General features: G+C 40.0%; 1 protein-coding gene across 1 annotated transcript in view; it reads left to right on the forward strand.

The window, feature by feature from the left end:
* The window catches only part of LOC101986976 (25-hydroxycholesterol 7-alpha-hydroxylase), a 170,168-nt gene that overhangs the window by 135,212 nt on the left and 9,373 nt on the right, over positions 1 to 25,583 (forward strand). Inside the window, exons 3-5 of the mRNA XM_026786728.1 lie at positions 1,646 to 2,236; positions 2,694 to 2,900; positions 19,936 to 20,111. Coding sequence (XP_026642529.1) covers positions 1,646 to 2,236; positions 2,694 to 2,900; positions 19,936 to 20,111 — 974 coding nt within the window. The remainder of the gene's footprint in view (positions 1 to 1,645; positions 2,237 to 2,693; positions 2,901 to 19,935; positions 20,112 to 25,583) is intronic.

The raw sequence follows: 25,583 nt of genomic DNA on the forward strand, positions 1-25,583 counted from the left end.
ACACACCCACAGTCAATCAATTTTTATAATATATTAAATGTGTTTGCTGACTTGAACCAGTTATTTCACCTTCCGCATTTATACTTTTATTTGAAATGAGCCTGCTTTTATCTTCTTTTAGAGGCAAGGTAAAGAGGGAGGGAGAAAATAAAAGGGGAGCAAGAGTGAGGAGAGAAAGTGAAAAGAAAGATAGAAATAGAAGTAATAAGAACGTGTCTGTTTCTCATGACTTGTGGACAGAGCAGAAATTTGGTATTTATCTTGTCCCTACTTCAAAAGCCAAGCTGTAATGACTGATAGTGTCTGGGCGATACATTGTTTAAAAATTCTTTTTGGATTTAGATGAAAGTAGAAATTTGGTTTTAAAAAAAGTTCAAAATATTTTCCAAAGATTGTGATTTGCAAACTAAACTTAGTGCATACACGCTATGAATTTCAGATACTGCTTTTAAAAAATCCTATTAATGTTTAAGAAAACCCATTCATTTGAGACAAAGAATGCATGAATCATCACCTGTGAAAATACACAGCTTTGCCTAAAATTGTCTCTTTTGGAAAATGAGAAAACTGACTCCCGCATTCTCATTTTTTTTGCCAGGCAGATGCTGGCAATTTTAGTTAAGTTATCATGGTAAAACAAGTTATTGAAAGTGCCCAAATTTAATGGGGTCCTTTCTGCTGTTTTTGAGGCAAAACAAAGAACTAATGAAAACAAAACTCGACTTACTTTGCAGAAGGCGGTGCTAGTATCTGACCAGGATGAACAGCTAGGTCTGGACTACCTAGCTTCTATCTTGTCCTGCTCTGTTTAATGAATCAGGGGAAAATGGAGTGGATAAAAATCACTGTAAGGAAAATGAATTGCGTCATAAGTGTTAAACTGCATTTAACACTTGTTATATTTTTTAAATTGCCTAATAAAAACATTTATACCATCTCTAGGATTTCATTTACAATGTTTCCAAATTTTTATCTAAAATAATTTGTACCAAATTGGTCAAGTTTTGCAATACATTTGGAATTACCATAAATTACGAGAGGAAGTTTTTCAACTAAAAAAACTATGAACACACACACACACACACAGACACACACACACACACCGTGTGGGGATGCAGACAGACAGACAGACAGACACAGAGCGAATGGAGTACACACACTAATAGCTGAACATGACCACTGAAGGGTTGCCCTAACGTAACTTGTGATTTTAGGAAGAAAAGTACTCACTGTTGCTATTGCTCGCACTCACTCTAACCAGAAGAAACCATGAAGCAGTACTGCAGTGAGAAGCCAGAGCTGAGTGAGGGCAAGCAAGCTGCGCTGCCTGAGCTGTCCCGGCTCTCAGCTGCTCAATGCAGGGGTTCGGCCAGGAACACTCCAAAATTTGTGCCCATTTTGAGGGACAGGCCATAGTGAGTGGTGAAGTTTAGAACTTCTTTACCTTCAAACTTTGAGAGCTTTTTTTTCACAGCATCCTTCATTTTCAAAGCAGAGTGGGCATTTGAGTGGAATGGATTCCTGTTAAATTTGTGCGATAAAACTGTTAACTTCTTAATAAAGTCTCTAATTTTGATTTAAATATTTTCAGACTGAAGATATGTGTTTTGCCTTGCTATCAAATAAACTATATTCTTTTTTTTAGGGAAGTATATAACGTTTGTTCTGAACCCCTTCCAATACCATCTCATAAGGAAAAACCCCAAGCAATTCAGCTTTCAGGAGTTCAGCAGACAGTTATCATTGAAAGCCTTCTCCATCAAGAAGCTGAAAACTGATGATGACCTAAATGAAGACATTCACAGAAGCTACCTGTTTCTACAAGGCAAAGCTTTGGACAGTCTCCTAGAAAGCCTAATCCAACAACTAAAAGAAATCATTGAGCCCCAACTACTAAAAACCACAGAGTGGAATACATCAAGACTGTTTCCATTCATTAGCTCACTGGTATTTGAGACCACATTTACGACTATATATGGAAAACTTCTTACTGGTAACAGGAAGAAAATTATCAGTGAGTTAAGAGATGACTTTCTAAAATTCGATGACACATTTCCATACTTAATATCCGATATACCCATTCAGCTTCTAAGACATGTGAAATCTATGCAGGAGAAACTTATAAGATGCCTCATGTCAGAAAAACTAGATCAGATGCATGGATGCTCAGAAGTTGTTCAGGAAAGGAAAGAGCTTCTGGAAAAACACTATGGGCGTGAAGACTTAGAAATAGGAGGTAAGAAAGTTCTAAATGATTACTCACTAAAATAAAATAATTTACAGGAGACCTTTGAGATAAAAGGAAAAATGGCGACCTTGAAAATTTTTATGCTCTTTCTAATTGGCTAGTGATAAAATGTTTTACTCTGAAACAACCCTCTGTGATAATTGATTTTTTTTTTTTTTTGCTGAGGTGGTAAAACAAGATACTTAATGACGATAATGAGAAAGAGTATAACTAAGCGGCGTTTACTCCCCTTATCTCATCCCCACCTTCCTGCCCCCCCAACACACATTACATTTTAAACTCTTCTCATTAAGCAGAAAATGAGACTTCAGAAGCCTATTGGTTCTCATTAGCATGCACTGATCCTTGGCTGGGTCTGTGTCCTAACATCTTTTAATTAGCACACTGCAAATCTAATCAGTGTAATAAACGCTATTAATCTTCCTTTTCACTTCTTTTCTCCCAGCCCATCATCTTGGCTTTCTCTGGGCCTCTATGGCAAACACCATTCCAGCTGTGTACTGGGCAGTGTATTATCTTCTTCGGCACCCAGAAGCTGTGGAAGCGCTGCGTGACGAAATTGACAGCTTCGTGCAGTCAACAGGTCAAAAGAAAGGGCCTGGACTTTCCATCCACTTCACCAGAGAACAATTGGACAGCTTGGTCTGCCTGGGTAATTTATTTTTATCTGTTATGAAGAGAAGAAGGTAGCTCTCTGCAAACTCAGTTTATCACTCATAGCTGTTTACCAAGAGGTGGAGGACACAGCTGCCTAATTGACATAATAACACCCATTTACATCAATTATAAATTATGTAGTTTATAGCCGTAGATACTCTCGTTGCATGTAAACATTAAGTCCTAGCTAATTAACTATGCAAGGTATGAAAAGGGCTAAAGCAAAGCTTTGCAATTATTTGGGGGAAAATGTGTATGCCTATTAAGTCATTTGATTCCAAGCATCTGTTGGCCTGCTGATGCTTCCCAAACACTGCTGCACTGTCTCGACAAGAAAAGGATTCCATGGCTAAACAGGAAAATATTTCAGGGGGGCAGTGTGCGTGCAAAAAGTGCTTCTTCCTCCTTAAAATGGTGTCTGCATTTTCAGGTGCAGGTCACGGTGTTTTGTCAGGTTTGGAGTATATGGTTCTTAAGTGGAAATCCGTTCATTGTAGGTTAAGGATTTAAACACAGAAATATAAGGAGTGAAGCAAAGAAAGAGTGGAAAGAAAGGAGGGCTAAATGGAGGGAGGGGTATGAGGAAGGCAGGGAATTAGGAAAAAACAAAACAGCTGTAGACAGCTTCCTTTAGACTTCAGTATTTTTTAAAAAATACTACTGATTTGTTAAATAAAAGTAAACATTATTTCAAGTCTATCTGAGGCCCATAGGAGCTGGTGTTTTGCTTTCTTCTTCTCCCTCCCCCCTTTTTTCTTTTACTTTTCCTCAGTCAGCCTTACCCCTGCCATGAAGCCTTGATCTGCAGCAGCAATTGTATTTCCATTTCCTGAGTTTGAGCAGGCTGCTTGTTCCCATGATGTAGGGAACTCTTCTTTCTAAAGCTAATTCCCTCTGTATTCATGCCTCACCTTATGACATTCTTGACGATATAGTACTTTTAGTTTCAAAATGCATTTCGGGAAAATGCATTGTTTATATGTTTTCTATTTCCTTGGTTATTTGACTTAATAAGACTAATTAGTCTGTGTTGGCCTCAAGTTTTCATGCATCAAATATTTCCCCTCTCGCTCTTTTGGAAAATTCTGAGCTATTAGGTCCTAATAGTCTTGATCACAGTTAACTGCTTCTTGGTGCTAATAAGAGAGACAGACACAAGTGTTACCAGGATGGATCCCCCTGGCCTGGCCGAGAGCCATAGAAGGGAAGCAGCAGCCACTGTGATTTTTACTGCAGTCCATTATGAAAGTTTGTCACATGTAGTCTGAATTATCAAAGAGATTTCTTGTTTGGAGGAAGAAAATACTCCCATCATTATCAAAATGCTAACATTCTTTTCTTTTTATTGCAGAATTCTTAGGGAACTAATACCCAAAATTTATGTAGATTATGGATAGTTGCCTATACTTGGATGAGTAGTGTTTTCTAAGTTGATTGGTTTCTATGGAGATTTAGGTTGCATTTTCCATATATCCAGGTAATTATCCCTTCATTTTAAGAATGGGATGATCAGGAAATAATGCAAATGAACCCCAAAGACTATGTTTGTATTCTGCACATGATTATTACTTTTGACAGTTTACTCGAAATTCATCAACTCTTTATTTATAGTAGCAGTTTGTCCTTGAAATAAAAGATTGTATTTTTAAAGTGCCACGTTAAGAAAGAATTGCTTGGATTTATTTGACCAGAAGAGCTAAGATTTGAAGTTGTAACTTAGGTCTGTGTAAGTCCACAACTAGACTTAGGAGCTCCCACAAACTTGCAGCTCTCCCATGCTCAACCAATGAACAGAAACAACAAAATCTTTATTATTATTATTATTTTCACACATTACATTCTGACCGAAGTTCTCCCTCCCTCCACTCCTCCCAGTTACCTAAAACCTCATTTCTCCCCCAGATCCTCTCTTCCTTGCCTTCCCTTCAGAAAAGAGCAGGCATCCGGATATCAACTAAACACCGCATTACAAGTTGTAGTTTAGGAGCGGAGGGGCTGTATCCCCGGCACCCAGCCACCCGCATGGCTAGCTTATGCCCCGAAATAATTACATGGAGACTGTATTCTTTTGAACACTGTCTGGCCCATTAGTTCCAGCCTCTTATTGGCTAGCTCTTACATATTGATCTAACCCATTTTTAATAATCTGTGTAGCCCACGAGGTGGCTTACCGGGGGGGGGAGATCTTAACCTGCAGCTGTCTGGAGTGGGAGAATCATGGCGACTCTCTGACTCGGCTTCTTTCTCCCAGAATTCTGTTCAGTCTACTCTGCCTACCTAATTTTTCTGTCCTATCAGGGCCAAGCAGTTTTCTTTATTAGTTAACCAATGAAAGCAACAGATAAGATACAAGACCCACCTCCATCAATCATTAATATTTATTTATTTTCACCTTGATCGTTACTTTCCTTTTATTGAAAATAGATTTTTTTTCTCACATAATATATCATGATTATGGTTTCCCCTCCCTCAATCCTTCCAGTTCCTTCCCTCCTCCCCTCCCATGTGGACCCACTCTCTGTTTCTCCTTAGAAAACAACGAAGTTTCTAAGAAATAATAATAAAATAAGATAAAATGAAGACTACCACATTGGACTAAAACAAAATACAAATGAATGAAGAAGAACAGAAGGTAAAGAGCACAAGAGAAGGCACAAGGAACAAGGACCCACTCATTCCCACACTCAGGAATCCCATAAAATATTTGGAAAGTATAATGTGTACACAGAGGACCTTGTCCAGACCTATTCAGGCCTTGGGCATGCTGCCTCTAGTCTTTGTGAGTTCATATTTGTGTCAGTCTTGCTGACTTAGAGGCCCTGGGTTTCTGGTTATCCTCTATCTTTAAATTCTCTGCCTTTAAATTCTTTCTGCCTCCTGTTCTCTGGGTTTCCTTGACCCCTAAGGGGAGGAAGTTAATAGAGTCGTTCCAGTTGGGACTGAGTGTTCTCTGCATAATGCCAGGCTGTGGATTTCTGTAGGTTTTTTTTTTTGTTTTTTTGTTTGTTTCATCTTACTGCAGGAGGATGATTCCCTAGTGATGGCTGAGCAACAAACTATTATGAATACAGCAGAATGTCATGAAGAATCACTTTATTGCTACATTTTGTTGTTTTTATGGTTGTTGATTTCTTTTTCTCTTTTCCTCTCTCATACAATATAACCCAACCACAGTTTCCCCTCTCTCTGCTCCTCCCAGATCCTTGTCTCACTTCCAAGCTCTCCCAGATCCACACTGCCCCTTTTTTTCTCTTCATAAAAGAGCAGGCCTACCAGGGATATCAACTGAACAGATCATAGCACAAACTCTCATATCAAGGCTGAAGGAGGCAACCCAGTAGGAGGAAAAGTGTCCAACAAGCAGGCAAAAGAGTCCAAAATACCCGCACGCCCAGTGTTAGGCATCCAACAAAAATCGCAAGCTGAATAACCACAGCACATATGCAGAAGGCATAGCTCAGACCCATATAAGCTCCATAATGGTCGCTTCAGTCTCTGTGAGCCCCTATAAGCCCTGCTTAGCTGATTCTGTGCATGGTGTTCTCTTGCTGTCCTTGACCCTCCTGGCTCCTACAATCCTTCCCCCTTTTCTGCAGGGTTCCCTGAGCTCTGCCTAATCTTTGGTTGTTGGTCTCTGCATCTGCTCTCATCAGTTACTTGAGGAAGCCTCTCTGATGATGACTGCGCTAGGCACCAACCTATGAGCATAGCAGAATATCATTAAGAAGTATTTCATTGATTCTATCTATCTATCTATCTATCTATCTATCTATCTATCTATCTATCTAGTCAATCGTGTTTGATTCTACCTGAGGTCTCTTGAGTCATCCAACTTCCAGTTCCTGGCTACTTACATATTGTTGGCATGGACTCTTTCCCCTGGCTTGAGTCTCAAGTTAGACTAGTCATTGTTGGCCACTCCCACAAGCGCTGAGTGACCATTCTTCCAGCGCTTCTTGTAGGCAGGACAGGTTGTCGGTCTTGGGTTTTGTGGCTGAGTTGATGCCCCAGTTCCACCACTGAGAGTTCAGGTTAAATATTCCCCATTGCTAGGAGTCCTAAGTAGGGTCACCCTCATATATGCCAAGAACTTTCCACTGCACTAGCTTTCCACATCACCCTCTAAATGTTCGGCTATTCCAGTAGTCCCTCCAAGTACTCTTTCCTTCAATACCTCCCTCCCTGACCTGATTCCTCCTGTTCCCATTCCTACCCGCCTCCAGTCCACCCGCAAAATATGTTCTCTCTCCTTCCCAGGGAGATCTGCACATACTCCCCAGACCTCTCCTCTTTATCTAACTTCTCTGGATCTGTAGATTAACTTGATTTTCCTTTACTTAACAGCTAATATACACTTATAAGCGCATACATATGCAGATGTTTGTCTTTCTTGGTCTGAGTTGCCTATCTCAGGGTAATTTTTTTCTAGTTCCATTCATTTCTTGCAAATTTTATGATATATTTTTTCTAACACCTGAGTAATGCTTTATTATGTAAATATACTACATTTTTAGTATCTATTATTTGGTTGAGGGGCATATAGATTCCTTCAGGCTCCAATTTCTTGCAATTATGAATAAAAATACTACTAATATAGTTGAGCAAGTGGCCTTGTGGTAGGATGGGGCATCTTTTAGGTACATGCCCAATAGTAGTATAGCTGGATCTTAAGTTGATCAAACCCCAATTTTCTGAGGAATCACCATATTTATTTCCATAGTAGCATTCTCACCAACAATGGAGGGGTGTTCCCCTTGCTCTACATTCTCAACAGCATTAGCTCTCAGTTGTGTTATTGATCTTAGCCATTCTGACAGATATAAGATTGAATTTTAAAGTAGTTTTGATTTTCATTTCTCTGATGGATAAGCATGTTTAACAATCCTTTAAGTGCTTTTGAGAATCTCTAACCATTTGAGAATCCTCTGTTAAGAACTCTCTGTTTAGATATGTACCCCTCATTGTTTTTTGTTTTTTTTTTTTAGTTTGAATGTTTGGTTTGTTGATGTCTAGTTTCTTGTGGTATATATATATATATTATTCCTTATATCCTTTTGATATGGAGTTGATGAAAATCTTTTTCCATTCTATAAGGTGCCAATTTGTCCTATTGATGGTGTCCTTCACCTTACAGAAGCTTTTCAGTTTTATGAGGTTCCATTTATTCATTGTTAATGTTAATGCCCTCACTATCAGTGTTCTGTTTAGCCAGTGTCAAGGTGTCAAATCTATTTCCCATTTTTTTTTCTTCTGTCAGGTTCAGTGTGTCTGGTTTTATGTTGATGTCTTCAATCCAATCTGACTTAAGTTTTGAGCAGGGTAAATCCATATGGATCTATTTATTTGTATTATTCTACATGAAAATTTCCAATTAGACCAGAACTGTTTGTTGAAGACAGTTTATTTTTTCCACTGGGTATATTTGGCTTCTTTATCAAAAGTCAGGTGTCCATATGTATGTAGATTTATGTCTGTTCTGTGTTTCAATTTCTGTTGATTAGTGTGTCTGATTTTATGCCAAAGGCATGCAGTTTTCGTTACTATAGCTCTGTAATAGAGCTTGAAATCAGGAATAGTGATGCCTTTAGAAGTTCTTTTGCTTTTCAGGGATGATTTTAAAAACCAAGATAGTTCTGGTCTTTTCCATATGAAATTTGGATATTGTCCTTTAAAGTCCTGTGAAGAATTGTGTTGGAATATTGGTGGGGATCGATTTGAATCTGTAGATTGCTTTTGTTAAAGTGGCTGGTTTTACTGTGGTGATCCTACTATAATCCACAGGCACTTCTTTCTGATATCTTCAGTTCTTTCTTCAATGTTTTAAGTTTTTGTCATACTATTCTTTCACTTGCTTGGTTAGAGTTATCCCAAGACATTTTATTTGGGTCTAATATGAAAAGTGTTGTTTTCTTTATTTCTTTTAAGATCTGTTTTTTATTTGCATATAGGAGGGCTACAGTTTGCTGCTGCTTGTTTGTTTTGAGTTTGTCTTGTATCCTGCTGCTATGTTGTGTTTATTTGCTGTAGGAGTTCCTGGTGGGATTTTTAGTGTTACTTATACATACCTGGACATCTTCCTTTCCTCATGACCTCCTTCAGTTGTCTTTCTGCTTTAGCTAACACTTTAAGTACTATTGTTGGGTTGGTATGGAGTGAGTGGACAACCTTGATTTCCTCCTGATTTTAGTGGAAATGTTTGATCATGTGTCTCCTTTTAAGTGGATGCTGGCTATGAGCTTGTTGTAAATCACCTATCTTTTATATCCCTAAGTCTTCCCCAGGTCTTTTATCTTAAAAGGGTGTTGGATTTTGTCAAATGCTTTCTTGCATATAATGACATGGTCACTTAGGTTTTTTTTCTTTCAGTTTGTTCATATGATGAATTATGCTTATCTATATACATGTTATGGACCATCCCTGCATCTCTTGGATGAAGTCTCCTTGTTCATGGTGCATGATCTTGTGTATGTGTTCTCGGATTCAGTTTGTGTTTTATTGAGGGTTTCTGTAGCAATTTTAAAAAGGAAATCGGTATGTAAATTTCTCTCTTTTGGGGGTCTTTATGTGATGTATTAGGTAACTGTTGCCCTCCTAAAATTAATTGGGCAATGATGATTCTGTTTCTCTTTTGTGCAATAATTTAAGAAGTATTAGCATTATCTCTTCTTAGAAAGTCTGGTAGAATTCTACACTAAAACCATTTGACTCTGGGATTTTTGTTTTTGTTGCTGTTTTCTTTTTTTGGTTGGGAGACTTTTAATGACTGCTTCTGTATCAATAGGGGTTAAAGGTCTGTTTCACTTGCTTATTTGATATTTATTTAACTTTGGTAAGTAATGTGTACTGGAAAAAGTATTCATTTCTTTTAGATATTCCAATTTTGTGGAGTATGAAATTTTAAAGTGTGTCTTTATGAGTCTCTGGATTTCTTCAGTGTCTGTTGTTAAGTCTCCCTTTTCACTTATAATTTTGTTTATTTGGAATTCTCTCTCCTCCTTTTGATTTATTTGGATAAAGTTTTGGTGATCTTATTGGTTTCCTCAAAGAACCAACTCTTTGTTTCATTGATTTGTTGTATTGTTGGTTTGTTTATTGCTATTTTATTGAGTTCATCCCTGAGTTTGATTTTTTTTTTCTTGTTGTCTATTCCTTTTGGGTATGATTTTTTTTTTCTTTTTTCTTTTGGAGCTTTACAGGTGTGCTGTTAAGCTACTAGTATGGGATCTCCCCATCTTTGTTGCTGTTGTTGTTGTTGTTGTTGTTGTTGTTTTTAAGTAGATACTTAATGCAATTAGCTTATTTCTGATAAATGCCTTTATTGTGTCCCAAAAGTTTGGGTATATTGTGTACTCATTTTTATTCAATTTTAGAATGTCTTTAATTTCTTTCTTTAGTTCTATCTTGACCCATTTCCCACTCAGTAGTGAGTTGTATTGGTTTTCTGTTTTTATATTGTTATTGATATCCTGAATTCAAGAATATTAATCCTTTAATCCATGGTGGTCAGATAGGATACAGATTTTCATTTCAATTTTCTTGTAGCTGTTGGGACTTGCTTTGTGGTCAGTTTGAAGACAGATCCATGAGGTGCTGAGAGAAAGTATGTTTTTTTTTTTATTCAGGTAAAATATTCTGTGAACGTCTGTTTAGTTCCATTAATTTTGTGGTGTATGTAGACCCAACATTTCTCTAGTTAGTTTTCATTTGGATTATCTTCTGTCCATTGGTGAGAATGCGGTATTGAATTCTTCCTCTATCAATGTGTCAGGGTCAGTATGTGATTTAAGCTATAGTTGTGTTTCTTTTATAAACTTTTGTACCCTTGTGTTTGGGGGATGGATGTTAAGAATTGAAATGTACTTTTGCAGGATTTTTCTTTTGATGAGTATTCATTGCCTTTTCCTATCTCTTCTGATTAGTTTTGGTTTGAAGTCTATTTTATCAGATATAAAAAAGTTACAGCATCTTGCTTCTTAGCTACATTGGCTTGTAATATCATTTTCCCTATCCTTGATGTTGAGACTTGTTTCTTGGATGCAACAAAAGATTGATCTTGTATTCACATCCATTCTGTTAGTATGCATTTTTTTTAAATTGGGGAATTGAAACCATTGATATTGAGAGATATCAGTAAGCAGTCTTTGTTAATTCCTGTTATTTTGTTGTTATGGTGTGTGTGTGTGTGTGTGTGTGTGTGTTTCCTCTCTTGATTTTTACTGATCTGGGAATGTTTAATCTTTGTGTTTTAGGTTGATTTTTTTTCTTCTAGCACCTTCTACAGTGCTTGGTTAATAGATAGATATTGTTTAAAGTTGTTTTTTTTAAATCATGCAATGTCTTATTATCTCCATCTATGGTGATTGAAAATTTTGCTAGGTATAGTAGTCTGGCATGGCATCTGTGGTCTCTTAGTTTCTCTAGCACATCTGTCCAGGCTCTTCTGGCTTTTAGAATCTTTATTGAGAAGTTAGGTATAATTCTAAGAGGTCAGCCTTTATATTTTATTCTTTTCCTTGCAACTTTTAACATTCTTTCTTTGTTCTCTGTGTTCAGAGTTTTCACTCTAAAGTGCCAAGGAGAGCTTTTCTGGTCTAGTCTATTTGTTGTTCTCTATGCTTCTTGTACTTTGATAGGGAAATTTTCTTGTATGATTTTATGATTTTGTCAAAATGTTTTCTGTGCCTTTAATTTTGGTTTCTTCCTTATTCCTGTCTTTTTAAGATTTTTGTCTTTTAATAGTGTCTCAGATTTTTGTTTTGTTTTTTAGTTTGTTTTTTGTTTGTTTGTTTGTTTTTGTTTTGTTTTTTGTTTTGAGAAGAGTTTTTATATAGCTTGGGAGCCAGTCCTGGAACTAGTCTTGTAGACCAGGCTGGCCTCAAACTCGAACTCACAGAGATCCGCCTGCCTCTACCTCCTGAGTGCTGGAATTAAATGCATGAGCCACCACTGCTCGGCTCTTGGATATTTTTTTTTGCCAGGAGATTTTTTTTTTTATTTATTTAACTTTCCTTTTTTCTGAGGTATCCCTTCCTACTGTTGTGTCTTCAATTCCCAAGATTCTCTCTTTCATCTCTTGTATTCTTTGGTGGTGCTTACCTCTGAGCTTACCCTTAGAGTTTCCAAATTTTTTATTTCCAGATTTCTTCCAGTTTGGGTTTTATTCTTGGTTCTGTTTCCACTTTCAGGTCTTGAACTTTTTTATTCTCTTCCTTCCACTGTCTGTGTTTTCATAGATTTCTTTAAGGGATTTATTAATTTCATCTTTGAGGACCTCTATCATATTCATAAGCGCTATTGTAGGGTCTTTTTTTGTATTTCAGCTATGTTGCAATACTCAGAGCCTGGTGTCAAGGGTTGCTGGGCTGCAGTGAAGACATATCGTCCTGGCTGTTGTCAGTTGTGTTGTCACACTGGCATCTAGGCATGTGGGATTGGAAAGATTGTAATTCTAGGTGCTGCTGCCTGGTCTTGTCTTTGTTGCATGGGTGATTTGTCCCTTTATTTCTCTTGCCCTCTCTGGTTCTTAGGAGGGTTTGGCGGTTTTCTGTTGCCTGGTAGAAAATCCTTCTGGGGTCCTGATTGGTGTGGTCACTATGGGTCCAGGTAAAATGTGTTTCTAGGTATTGAGTGCTAACACTTAGGAATGGGTCCACAGGTCAGAGGAAAGTGGGGTGTTTTACCAGGATCCGCTTAGCCCCTGGGCATGGGTACAGATAACGAGGAGAGGCCACAGCAGAAGGTCTGCTGCAGAATTGGGGATGGGACTGGGAGATTAGACTTGGAGGAATAGGGGGTCATGTAAAGATCTGCTGTTATCCTACCTGCATTCCTGGTGGGGGTGGCCTGTGCATTCCCAGGCAATGTCTGTTGGAGGTGCTTGCAGGTATAAAGGAAGGAGTAATGGAAAGGAAGTTTGGACAGACAGAACTCTGTAATTCACTAGAGACTGGGGTGTGAGGAGGGAGGCTGCTGCAGGTTTCTGCTACAGAGCTGGGGATGAGACTGGGGAATTGGTTTGGGAGAACTGAAGGGGAAGTGAAGATCTGCAGTGAGGCTACCTGCCTCCCTAGCCAGAGACTAAACCAGTTGGGAAATCAAAGGTCCTGTAACAAAATAATAATAAGTCTATGTTAAGCTTATCGGTTTTTAAGTATTTCAAAGTATTTTATAGCTGCTTCGCCTGATTTTCACCAAGGTGCACTGGGGGACTGTGGCTTGTGGTGCATCTTGTTCTTTTTACAAATGGGGGTATTCTCAGAATGAGAGACAAAATTTTCACTGGTATTTTATGACCATCACTGGAGATATATATATCCAAGCCAGCTACCACAGTGTGTTTGTCAACTGGTACAGGTAAACCAAGTCTTGACACTGACAAAAGTTTTTAACTTCAGGGAAAGATATTAGAATAATAATCTTTTGTTGATGATGGTACACAGGATTACACCAGCGTAAGTTTCTACCTTAAAACTGTTAACATTTATTTCAATAAATGCCAGACATTATGTTACTGCTTTTTGTATTTTAACTTTCTTCTTATTTTTTTGATTACTGAGTAGAAAGTTCCAGAAAGAAAATCAAATACAAACCATTAATCTAAACAATATTAAATGAAGAAAAAGTGATGTGAGGCTATTGACTTTAATACCTAGTGGTAATCACTGTCACCTCAGGCAAAATTGTTAGAGAAATGACCACTATTTTTATATGATATGTATCAGTCAAATATAAGTACAGAGATAAATATTATAAAATAATCGTGTAGCTGAAAAATTAGAAACTTAGATAATTAGGGAATTGTGAATTTTACCAAAATATTCTCATGAAGAAACACAAAAGGAATGAATTTCACTTCATGTTAGTAATTTTTATTTTCTCTTTTCTGCCATGTTGGGGATTGAACCCAGGGTCTCTGTGTATGCTAGGCAAATGCTTCCTGACTGCACTCTATCTCTCGTCTCCTGGAGGGAAATCCTAACCCAAGAAAGAGGTATTCCAGAAGCAGACCACAGTAGAAGCAGACAGGAGTTAGGCTTTATGGGTAATATTATGGGAACATCAATGAAAAACACTGTCTTCAATATTTATTAGTTTTGTGTTTTAATACAAAGCTAAGTGGTTCAGGAAAGGAATGTAGGACGGAAACACAAGCTGATTGGAAGGTAATGTTGATGGAAATTAAAGTAAATTCATCACAGTAGTGTTAAAAATAAACCTGCAAAGAATAGGATGAGGGTCTTAGAAAACTCATTTCCAGCCACAACACTATCAACTTGATTTTCCTTTGGAATCATCTGGAGAACTGTAAAAACACCCAGCCCTGGGCCTATCCCCAGAGAGTCTGCTTTTATTATTTTGGAGTGAGGGTTGATGGCTTTAAAATCTCCCCCAAGTGATTCTAATCTGTGGTCAAGGTTCAGCACCCCTCATCAAGGTTTTAGTTAGTGTTGTGGTTCTGATCTCATTGATCTGGGATGGAGACGTTATCTTTTTAACTAATCCTGGGTGAATCTAACAGCCGAAGAAGCTGGAAATCCCTGCCATGTAAGAAAGCTTCAAAGGAATATGTGGTTATTTCAAAACGTCTCTCCTCATCTGCTTCCACAAGAGAAACACTGAGAGAAGTACGGGGTCTGAGAGGTACAGGAAATGAAAGTCCCTATCTGCTTCCCAACTCAAGCAGAGCTCGTAGTTCTGGTAGACTGTGGTAAACGCTCAGAATTTACCAGGCATGTCAAAAGGCTGATGTCATATCATCTCCGACATAGAGTACAAAATGATTACAACAGCCTGGGGTATAGCACAATGGTAGAGTGCTTGCCTAGCATGGACAAGGACCTGGAGTTTTTACCCAGCACAACCCCTACACCAAAAGAAAATGATAAAATATGTATATGTGTATTTAAGGGGTTGTTAAAGGTTAGAAGGAGTAGATTTTCTGCCTGAATTTTTATAAAAATTGAAATTAAAGGAAAGAAAACTTGATTTCAGTGTGAAAAAAACACCTTTCCTCCAAAATACGCTTTCAGTAAACTATCATTAGTGTTATATGTTAAGAAACTATGTCTGTCAGTAAAGCATGAGTTATGCGCTCTAATCCCAGAATCTGAGAGGCAAGAAAGAAGGATCATGACTTCAAGGCCTGCCTAGACTAGAAAGCCAGACTCTGTCAGAGAAATAGAATGAAGAAAAGAAGGAATGAAGGGAGGGAGAGAGGAAGGGAAGGAGGAAAAGAAAGATGGAGGGAAGGAGGGTAAAATGACAAGTTGTAGTTCAATAGTAGAGAAGTTACCCAGCATGTGCAAGGCCTTTCACTCAATCCCCAGCAACACACACACACACATACACACACACACGCACACGCACGTACACACGTGCACATAATACTTGTTAGTAATCCATGTGAACTTTGATTGAACTGTGGATGTAGCTCAGGGGCTGAGCACTTGCCTAGCAAGCACAAGTCTCTGCGTTCCCCACCCCATAACTCAAAAAAAAAAAAAAGAAAAGAAAGAAAACTGCAAAATCGAGAAGCTAAGTCAAGAGTTTTCCTAACAATTAACTGATAGATAATGCATGTGCTGATTTAAACTGATGGAGCTGTTCCACAAAGCATCCGTGTTGCCAGACAAAGCTCACAGTCTTTATCAATTTAGGAAGTAAAGTATTCAATGTCTAAAGTAGTGGGGTGAGAGCCCGTGAGTGGGCTCTGTTGATAAAGGCACCTGCCATCAACCCTGACAACTTGAGTTCCATCCCTGGGTTCCATGAGGTGGACCTTCACACATTTGTACATTTGGTCATTTGTGCACACCACACCCACACCACACACACACACACACACACACACACACACACCCTGTAGAGAAAGAGAGAGGGGGGAAATAAGTAAGGAAACAATTTTAAGTCCTCACTTTGGAGCCTCTTGCTTCCATGTAATTTTCAATTTTGAATTCTCAGTTTGTTGCATGAGTGCAGGTCAAATCACATGTTGCATTACTTCCTCCGGTCACCATGCCCCAGTACTTTGAGCAGAGTAAGACCTTCACAAAATTCTATTGAGCATACGAATGTTTAACTTCCATGTGTCTAAATATACAGCAGAAGGCATAAATAGCAGAAACCGAAGCCTGTTTCTGCAATGCAGTGTGAAGGTGGGCATTTGTACCAATTCGGGTTTATTTTTAGCCTTATTCAAATATACAATTGTTGATCCAGAAATTTATGATTTTTCTTCATATTCTATATTAATTATCCCAATTTCTCATTTACTTTTGCATCTGTCTAAAACAGCTATAGAAAGACAGCCAGGCATGGGTGTCCTGAGCCGAGCTGCCTTTCACCACACCTTCATGTCCGTTCCCTTCCCCTTCCCTTTTCCCAGGCATTTTCTTTTTAAGTGCATCCATGTGTTCAGCCCCAGTGACCATAGTGGGGCTGGCTGCTCATTTCGCTCCTGCCATCGCTGCTACCCACTGATCGCCATGGCTAATCAGATGGCACGCCAGCCTGCACCAATCATTAAGATGACCCAAATTAGCAGTCCAGCCATGTCACAGTACATTCATTCCACATATACAGACATGGCCTAAGTATGAGGCGGAAACCTGCCTGTGCTTCTCTGTGTTTGCATTGCACCGGGCTTTATTGATTAGCGTGATCTGCTTTGGCACTTGAAATCTGCAAGTGGGAATCATTTGTGAATTATTCTGAAGACAAAGCGGATGTGCCTTTTCCTCCCAGCAATTCCCTTCATTTGTCTTTTTCCTCCAGTTGGAGTGTAAAACATCACAGCTTAACACGTGCCCAGTTAGAAGGGACTTTTAATCATTTTCATTTTCTATCTTAAAAAAGAAACTCATTTTTTTTTCCAACCAGGTAAACAAGGCAGCACAGAGTCGGAATTGTTAAGTTCATCGTCAAAATTTTGTGACCCGATTGTCTTGTCGATTGCAGTCAGTGGAACTCAGTTCTTAGCAGTTCTACAAGAAGCCTTCTCTCAACCACAGCTATGACTGTTGGCATCTCGCAATGCCTGTGTAAATTCATCCCCCAAATATTTGCATTCTCGATAGTCATTTTTCTACAATACAGTCTAATAATTAGAGGGTCCCATTACCTGCTAAATGTTTGCATAAATTACCAGTCCATTATGCACAGTAAGTTTTATAAAACATTTACAGATAGAGATCATGTTTAATTAAAATTAGCTTCCATATGTAAGCCAAGTGTGCACTAATGAGTCACAGTGACCTTTTATTACCTATAGTCCCTTGTTTTGGATGGATGATTGACAGCTTGCTGTTTGGCTACCATGTTGAATTTTAGCTGACAAGACTTTTCATTTTAGCTCAATTTGCCCGCCTATCACAAGCTGGTGGCAGGCCAGACCCCAGTCACCCAGCTTTGCCTCGGCAGCTTGCTCTAGTTCTCATTAGTACGCATTTATTCAGTGGGAATTGGAAGACAAATGCTTGAAGGCATGTGAACTAAGTATAGCAAATTAGGTTTAAAGACTGAATATTTATAAGTGTATGGAAAGTTGGGCTTTTTTTTTTAATTCTAGAGCAAATTGAGAACCAAGTGCTAGCTTTAGTATAAAAGAAATGAAGATAGAAGGGGGACAATTCTAAGAATAAAAATACTATAAGCTTTTTCTTTCCATTTTGGAACTATGTAAAAATCTCTCTGACAACACCTTATCAAATGAAAACCTGGCTTCTCTTTCATGGAATGCTTGCACAATGAAGTTTAGCACCTCGTGTGTGAAAGGGGGGAAAATGAGGGTCATGCTCAGTTGTTGCTTGGTTATCCCTTGGTATGTTTTAAACTGCCTTGTTTGTTCGGCACTAGCACGGAAACAGATGTTGCTCTACTGTGCAGGATAATTTACTGTACCTCCCGGTGTAGCATGGAAGTCCTCCCAGGGCCCAGCTGGTCTGTCAGTGGCACTGCCTGGTGTCTGCTCAACTACAAGGAGAAGCTGCACGTTTTTGTGCTCTGTGCTATTGTCATTCTCAACGTATAGCTCTGCCCCTGGTTCATTCTGGGGCTGCTGGAAATGCGGCTGGCTTTTGTGTCTCGATGCTCTGTACTGCAGACCCCGCAAGCTCCCCTCTCCACTGGCGATAATAACACAACTCATTACTTCTGTCACCTAATGATCATCGGCATGATCGCTCAGAGCAAGAGCCAACCTCGCCTTGCACTCATAACTGGTACTGGAAGGTAAAACAGATTTGTCACTTACGATCTGACTGCTGAGCCACACTTTGAGCTCCATTATTGTGATTAACTTCTGCATAAGATATGCTTGCCCAATTGTCATTTGTGATACTGCAGTGGGCACAAGCTGCCATGCTTCCCAAGAGCACACCAGCCAATCAGATATGAGCATGTTATTCGGACTGTTAAATGCCTACCCTGTCACAGCGGCCACCCCAAGCATTGTTTTGCTTTTGTATATTTCTTCTTTCCAAACCCTACTGGACTTGTTGTGTGAACAGAACTACTACATATGTCAGCTACTATTTCATACCACATGTTAAAATGATGCTATGCTATTGTTGGTTCAACAGGGCCAGCAGCGGGACTTGGGAAGTGATTCCTTGATTTTCACCATAGAAATGTTGGTTGTTGGTGTCTTGCCAGCTGAAATCTGTCGTGTCAGGTGCCTTGTGGCTATCTACAATAGAGTCCATGCTCCCAAACCAAAGTTCTCTTCTAGCCCCATCACCAGCAAACCGATTTGACTCTGCCTGATTAGAATAACGAAGGCAGTCTAAGAGAATATGCACAAACTCACTATACGTCAAATTGAATCACCCCACTACCCGCACGAAACTGACCGCAGCCTCATTTCTTTAGACAAACGCATGCTTAAGGAAAAACCTCCTGGGAGAAGGCACCCAAAGCTCCTTCATGTCCCTGTGCGAGCTGTTCAGAGGTTTGCAGTTTACCTATTTACAAAATAATGCTTATTTCTGTGTTTCTCTGTATGCAAGCCTCCACTAATGGGTCTGCCTTCGATAACCTAAATAACTGGGGACTGGCTATGGCAGCACTGTGCTCAGCACCAAGAAACCGGGCTCTAAACATGTGTATGTGTGTGAGGTTTCTAAATTGCAAGTCATAAACACAATCATTTATTATCATGTGAAAGGGGGGAGCTCCCCTTGGAGCGCGTTCACACTGCTGATTAGAAAGAATCAAGCTTTATATTCCAGGATCCATTCACGCTGGTGGAAACATAGTCAGTTTTGATTATGAAGGGAGAGATGCAGCCCTGGACAGGAGCTACACACTGATATGCATGCTATCAGAATGATTTATGCAAATTATGCATATTATTCCCAAAGGAATTCCTCCTCAAACTGCCAGGATAAATCGCCGGAAATTAGCCATAAAATCTGCCGTGCTAGGAGCAAAAGGTGAAGGCCACTGGGATAGCAAGGACATTCGGCTTCTGGAATCTTCCAGGATAAGATGCTGGTGAATGTTGTTCTCCCTGGATGATGAGAAAAATGTGGTTTTCTTCCGAATCCGATAAAAAATGTGTTCCTTTAAAAATTTTCCAGCAAATGCTGACTCATTTTATTTACAGCTAGCATAGAGAAATTAAGTGATACACTGTCTTCAACTGCACCTACTACAATTACTGCTAACTGCCTAAGTGCTGTTAACTAGCTGAACCTGGCTTTAAAAACCTCACTTCTCTAGAGGCGGGAGGAGTAACCCTGTTTGTGCACCAAACACATCAGTCCCTTCCTGGAGAGCAGTCTTTCTTTTCTCCGTCCATAGACAGCAGGGCTCTCTCCAGCCTGAAACTCCCCCAAACGATGTCGGGGCAAAGCCACCAGATCCTTACTCTCAGCATCCACAGTCTCGTTGACTTCCTCTTAGCTTGCAATGAATGTGAAGAGAAGTATTTTCCCTACGAGGCTAGGTTGCTGGTAATGTGTCCTAACAGGCTGCACTGCGAGCTTCTCGAAGCACTCATGTTACAAAGAGCTGTTGTTTGTTTCCTTCAGACAGCACGGTCCTCGAGGTTCTGCGGCTGTGCTCACACTCCACCATCGTCCGAAAAGTTGAAGAGGATATGAATTTCAGCTTAGAGACCAGCAACTACTGTCTACGAAAGGGAGACTTTGTGGCTATCTTTCCTCCCATCCTGCACATGGACCCAGAAGTCTTTGAGGCTCCAGAGGTAAATTAACATCATGTCTGATATGACTGCCAGGAAAGCACCCCTCCCCCACCCCACCTCCCACCTTTCTCATCCTATAGTTTACTCTCCCTGGAGATTTAAGGCAGCTGGGTGATGACTTCTGTGCTTCCCTCTAATAGAAAGAATTTTGCTGTCACAGGTTTCCCCCCCCCCACCACCACCAAGAATCTGCCTTTGACAGGTTGTGTGATTTGTGAACAAAAATTCAGATAAGTCTAATTATTTGCTGCTTAATTCAAATGAAATGGACACTTTTACCTTGGTCACGGTTGCTTTTAGCCACTGAATTAAGAGTCTCTTTGACAAGCAATTACTGAAACCCAAGAGAGCTGGCTATTGATATGTGGCCTAAAAATTAAATAATAGTAACTAGTTTGCTTAAGCACCTCCAAAGTGAAGCTGACTTCATACGTCAAATACCATCCTCACTATCGTTAGGAACCAATAGTAGTTAAGTCCCTTTAGCTGAAGGTATGTGCCCCTGCTTGATCAATTACCATGGCACTATGAACTCCAAATTGCAAAGCTGCTGCTCTCGGGTGAAGCTCTAAGGGTAATTCTGTCATCTCCTTGTATTTTTTTTTTCCGAAGCTGGAGTTAATGAATATCAAAGACTGGAAATTAATCCACCCCAGTTCATCCCTTAATACCACTTAAGAGAGTCACCCCCTGCATGCAAATGGAGTGCAGTTATATTCTGCTGTGCTTCGCATGAAGGATGCTGCTGACTTGCACTGTTTATCGTCCACCTTTAGTGGAGGAAATGTCTGTCCTCTGCTCAAAGGCTTCGTAGATGGACCGCTTTCAAAGACAGGACCTCAGCTAGATGTTCTGCACTCAACCTGAATTAGAATACTGTTGAATTTAGGAAAACAATAAGGGGACAAACTTCAAAAGCAATGCCAGTTTGTATTTATTGAGTCAGCAAAGCCAGTGTCTTATTACAGGGGGAGAGGGGCATGGTTTCTCAGGCCAGGCCTTATGCAGACAGTGACAGCAAGGAGGATGTAGAATTTCAGCCAATGGATGAGTGTTCTCCAGAGAACCAGCTGCATTTCTGCATTTGTGAATAATTCCAGTTGTTAGTGTATATTCAATAAACAACACAACTGAAATTAGTATCAGAAAAATATTTGTGAACTTCAAAATAGCAACCCTTCTTATAATTTTTCACTTCTGCCCAGGTTTTCTTTGTGATTATTCGATTAGTAGCAGAGCTTATTATTCATGTCATGAGAGTCAAATCAGAATTATTGTTGTCATCAAATAAGAAATGATCACCGGATTGCCACCATCTTTAGGAGCACGTTTCTTTGTGCTTTCCCCACATCTCACTCTTCTATCCCCTTTAAAAAAAATCTGAGCTGGGCACTGAGGGTGCAGGCCTTTAATCCCAGCACTCAGAAGGCAGAGGCAGAGGGATCTGTGTGAGTTCGAGTTCCAGGACCGTCTCCAAAGCTACAGAAAAACCCTGTCTCGGAAAAACAAAACAAAACAAACAAACAACAACAATAAAACCATCTGATTGATAACTTTAAGAATTTAAAAGTCAAAATTATACATTATGAGTATTAGGGTCAGGCATGGTGGTACAAAGGCCATCAGACCTCTGTATGCTTGAAGCCAGCAGGACTACAAAACACATTCCAAGCCATCCAGCGCTCTCTCTCTCTCTCTCTCTCACACACACACACACACAGAGAGAGAGAGAGAGAGAGAGAGAGAGAGAGAGAGAGAGAGAGAGAAGAAATTGAAGCCAGCAGGACTACAAAACACATTCCAAGCCATCCAGCGCTCTCTCTCTCTCTCTCTCTCACACACACACACAGAGAGAGAGAGAGAGAGAGAGAGAGAGAGAGAGAGAGAGAGAGAGAGAGAAGAAATTGTGAGTATTGATTAAGGATTTGTGTTACACATCTGTAATCTGGCATTTGGAAGGTTGGTATAGGAAATTAACAAATTCAACCACAACCTTGGCTTTATTGCAAAACTGAAAGAGAAAGATAGGGGGTGGGAGGCAAGAGGAAGCCATAGGAGGAGGACGTTAAGGAAAAGGAGTGTGTATATATATTGCCCTGTGGAACCCAAATGTTACTAATAGTAAACAAAAGGTTTGTCTCATACAAAATCACTGGGAGAATAAAATTTCAATATTGTGAAAAGTAATTTAAAATCATTAGGATATTCAGTGAATCTGTTATTTAGTAGGTTTTAGCATCATTAGTAATACCTGACTTGTGTTAGCATCAGCCATTTTTTTTCCTACAGTGTTGTTGTGGTTTTGTTGTTGTTGTTTTCTTTTTGAAATTTGTAGTGGAATGATGATCATTCTGTGTACAAAAACAAAAAAAATGCTTTGGAACCATTTCTTTTATCTGATTTTGCCAGCTATTATTTTTTATTCTGTAAACATTTGCTAAACACTTAGCACTGTCATGTGATATATAAATGTATTTTCTTTGGTTCTTTTTTTTTAATCGTAAGACTTTTGTTTTATTTTTAAAAAAATCTCTTTTTTTTTCATTTTACATACCAATCCAAGTTACCACTCCCTGCACTTCTCCCATTCCCTAAACCTTCCCTCCCACCCCCCATCAGAGAGGATAAGGCACATTGCTTTGAGGAAGGACCAAGGCCCTCCCTACTATATCTAGGCTGAGCAAGGTATCCCTCAAAGAGGATGAGTTACAAAATGGCAGTCCCATCAGTAGGGGTAAATCCTGGTGCCACTGCCAGTGGCCCCACAGTCTGCCCCTGCCATACAACTGTCACCCACATTCAGAGGGACTAGTTTGTATCTATACTGGTTCCTTTCCTGTCTGGCTGGAGTTGGTGAGCTCCCATTAGCTCAGGTAAGTTCTTTCTGTGGATGTCCCCATCATGGTCTTGACCTCTTAGCTCAGATTCTCACTCCTCCACTCTTAAACTGTACTTTGGGACTCAGCCCAGTGCTCCGGCTGTGGCTCTGTGCCTCTGCTTCCATAAGTTCCTGGATGAAGATTCTATGGTGACATTTAAGATATTCATCAGTCTGACTACAGGACAAGGCCAGTTTAGGCACCCTTTCCACTACTGCTTAGGGTCTTAGCTGGGGTCATTCTTGTGGATTCCTGGGAATTTCTCTAGTGCCAGGTTTCTTGCTCTCCCCAGAATGGCTCCCTCAGTCAACAGTCTCTTTCCTTGCTCTCCATCTCTTCTTCCCCCATCTTGACTATTCCATTCCCTCATGTTTGCCTCCCTGGTCCAGTTTTTCCCCCTCCTCCCCTTCTGCCTTTCCTTCTCCCCTGACCCCCATGCTCCCAGTTTTCAAAAGCTGTCAAGAACAGGGAAATCTGTTGACAGTATTAGGCTTTAGAGAATACACAGCACCATTTAAGATGTCAGTGAGTCACTATCACCATGCAACTCCTGAGGTGAACACACAGTAACATGACATTTTGGAAGCACAGCCCCTTCAGAATATTCCAGAAAAGCTCTGCTATTGAAATGTCTTGTTTAACCTCATGCAGTGTGTCCCCATCTTCAGAAGGTTGTGGGTGCAATAAAATGCTAAATATGTTGGAAAGCCCTTGGAAGAAAATCAATCACTATGGGAACTTCAATGTTAGTATTATTTTAATTATCATCAATGCTTTTTGAATAGACCAGTTATCACACGTGATTAAGTGCTATAAAAAAAATGATTCTCTATCTCCAACAAGAATAGAGAATATGCCTTCAGTAGAGCTCAAGGAAGCAAACACATAATGGCCTTCTGCTGGGTTCTCTGGCAGAAAGTCTTGGGAGAGGGGGCAGAGCCAGACCTGCAGGACTCTTCCTGGGGCTGAACAGGATGGTGAGTGTCACAACTCAGCCCTCCCCCTCTGGGCACTGAGGAGAGAGACCCATTGTGTCAGAAGTTTGTCAAAGCAAGAACTCATTTAATGGCATCAAGCAGGGACTTGTGCCATATAGGGTTGTGATGGGGGTGGAGAATCTTGGGATGGGTTGAGGCAAAGCAAGGAACAAGGGCCAATAATATTCCACCATGTCAGCTGTGGCTGGGCAGAGGCCAGCCTAGGTTGGGTAACCAGAGACAGGTCTCCAAACTGGAGCTAGGCTCAGAAAGTTACACTAGGCCTCAGCAAACTCAAGTTAGGCTTAGAAAGTTACACTGGGCCTCATGCCCAGGCCTCATGAGGCCTAAGAGCCTTCTCTCTTCCAAGAAGCCCTTTGATAACATAATGGTGACACAGAAGTAAAAGGTCCCCTTGTCTTGTGTAGTTTTCAAAATACACCTTATCACATGGATTTTTTTTCTCTCATAGCCAAGTCTTTTATATTAAGGGAGTTTCTGCCATTGTCAGCACAGTGACATTTCATACCTACCATCTCAAAATCCTTGTGTCTGGGTGAAGCAGTTTTGAAATCTATAATCTGTAACACTGAATCATTGTTTCTGGTGCAAACACTGCTATACTGAGGAGGAAACATGTTACCAACGAGAAGACTCTAATGCAGAGCCTGGGAGGGTTATGCATACCCTTTCACAAGCTGGTACTATCCGGCAACAACTCATGATTGATTTGAACCCAGACCATAGAGGTAAAAAAGAACTTCTCTGCCATAAAATCCTGCCTCCAGGAAGACTGGAATCCACAGGCAACACTGGCATCCCCTTAGCTTTTCCAAACACAGAGAGGTTTGTTTGTTTGGTTTCATTACTATGTTGAAATAGGAACAGCGGGGCTGTGTCCCGCCTGCGGGCCGCCTGCACAGCTAGCTTTATACCCAAAATAATTACATGTAAACTGTATTCTTTTAAACACTGCCTGGCCCATTAGTTCCAGCCTCTTATTGGCTAGCTCTTACATATTGACCTAACCCATTTCTAATAATCTGTGTAGCCCATGAGCTGGCTTACCAGGAATGATCTTAACCTGCGTCTGTCTGGAGTGGGAGAATCATGGTGACTCCTTGACTCAGCTTCTTTCTCCCAGCATTCGGTTCTGTTTACTCCGCCTACCTAATTTTAAGTCCTATTAAAGGGCCAAGGCAATCTCTTTATTTAACCAATGAAATTAATACAAGCCAGAAGACTCTCCCCCATCATTACTAGGGGGTGCTATCTTTTGTCTAGTTTAGATCCCTACACTCAAGTCATGAACTGAGTGGACTAAAGACACGAACATATCACGTGATCCACCTCAGCAGGGATGTATTATATGCTTTTGTATTAGCAATGCTTCTTATACAGGAAATGCTTAAAAAAATAAATGTCTGTTGAACTGAACTAAACACAGTATTCAGAAAACACAAATGAGGGTGTTATGCAATTCTCCTCTGTTGTGTATATTAAAAGTTCCTCTCAATCCAGAAAAATGGATCTCCTATCCAAACTGGGCTCCAAGTGTTTCAGTGTTGCGTAACTAAAAGAAAGTCCACGAGAACCCCCTAATATGCTTGTAATGT

This window comes from Microtus ochrogaster, linkage group LG5 (assembly GCF_000317375.1).
Source record: "Microtus ochrogaster isolate Prairie Vole_2 linkage group LG5, MicOch1.0, whole genome shotgun sequence".
NCBI lineage: Eukaryota > Metazoa > Chordata > Mammalia > Rodentia > Cricetidae > Microtus > Microtus ochrogaster.